This window comes from Aptenodytes forsteri, unplaced genomic scaffold (genome assembly GCF_000699145.1).
Source record: "Aptenodytes forsteri isolate BGI_AS27 unplaced genomic scaffold, ASM69914v1 Scaffold476, whole genome shotgun sequence".
NCBI classification, from domain to species: Eukaryota; Metazoa; Chordata; class Aves; order Sphenisciformes; family Spheniscidae; genus Aptenodytes; species Aptenodytes forsteri.
In genome coordinates this window covers 162,767-164,159 of record NW_008794216.1, presented here as the reverse complement: position 1 = coordinate 164,159, position 1,393 = coordinate 162,767, and the positions used below count along the sequence as shown (strand labels likewise).

At 60.4% G+C, this 1,393-nt stretch overlaps 1 protein-coding gene across 1 annotated transcript in view; it reads left to right on the top strand.

Annotated features, from left to right (window-relative positions):
• The window catches only part of RETSAT (retinol saturase), an 11,630-nt gene that overhangs the window by 1,290 nt on the left and 8,947 nt on the right, over positions 1-1,393 (top strand). The window contains exons 2-3 of the mRNA XM_009285670.1: positions 474-729; positions 830-949. Coding sequence (XP_009283945.1) covers positions 474-729; positions 830-949 — 376 coding nt within the window. The remainder of the gene's footprint in view (positions 1-473; positions 730-829; positions 950-1,393) is intronic.

The following is a 1,393-nucleotide window of genomic DNA, read 5'->3' as shown; positions in this document are numbered from 1 at the left end:
GCGGGCGAGGGATGCTGCGTGCATGGGTGCTCTGCCAGCATCCTTGTCCCCAAGCCAGCGGCCGGTTGTCCCCACGTCCCCGTTGCTCGCCTTCATCTCTTTTCCTCCGCATCCTTCAGCTTCACGGCGTGGAAGCATCGCTCCTCTTACGCAAGGGAACATCTACCCGCCCTTAACCTCGCGCTGGCACCCACCGCTCCGGCCTCGCCGTAACCCTTTCGCCCTGAGCCTTCCCCTTCCCTTCCTCCCGTCCGCCCCGGGGGTTTGCTCGTGGACCCCCGTCACTCGGCTGGTTCAGCGGGCGCAGCCCGAGTTGCGAACGAGCCACGGGCTTTGCCACGGGGCCACCCACGTCCGACGCCCTCCCTGCTCCTCCAGGTACCGACGACCCATCGTTTCTCGCCCGCATCCGTCCTTCCTTGCAGCATCGCGTCCAGCCAAGGACAGGGCACTCCTCATCCTAAAAACTTCAGGATAAGCCACAAAACCACGATTCGGCACAAACTCACCTTACGCTGCCCCTTTTTTCAGGCGTGGTCCCCTCCAAGGCCAGCTTCTCCATGCACAGCATCCTGGTGAACCACTTCCTCCGCGGCGCGTGGTACCCCAAAGGGGGGGCCGGGGAAATCGCTTTCCACACCATTCCCGTTATCCGGAAAGCCGGAGGCAACGTGTTGGGAAACGCGCCGGTGCAGAGGATCCTGCTGGACTCCCAGGGCAAAGCCTGCGGTGAGCGCCGGCACGGGCTGGGGCACACGTGGCTTCTCCCCGCCGCGGCGTTGCTTTTAACCGGACCCGTTCCTCCCCGCCTCGCCTTTCAACCTTCCAGGTGTGAGCGTCAAGAAAGGCCAAGGTTTGGTGAACATCTTCGCTCCCGTTATCATTTCGGACGCCGGGATCTTCAACACCTACGAACGGCTCCTGCCGGCGGAGGCGCGGGCGTTGCCTGGTAAAACACGGCAGCGCTGGGTTTCATGGGGGTTACGGCATTAACCCCTCTCTGAGCCGCATCAGAAAGTGGCTTCTTTTGTAATTATTTTGTAGGCATCAGCAAAACCCTGTCCTTCGTGTCGCGGCATTCAAAACACCACCCCTGGCCATACATTTCTTTGCAGGGTTTTTAATCAAGCCTAAATTAATTTGCCAAAAACTGGCCGTACAGTTGGCAAAGCCCTGGCTTGCTGCTCGGTTTCCCTAAAAACCACAGCGCAGTGCCCCGAAACTTGTGAAAGTCGGTGAAATGTCCATTTAAAGTTGGGTTTAGTGCCGCCGCAAAATAATCTTGCTGCTTTGGATGGGGCACGGTCCGGGGGGAAGAGGCACGGTCGGGTGGAAGGGGGCATGGTCGGGTGGAAGGGGGTACGGTCGGGTGGAAGGGGGCATGGTCGGGTGG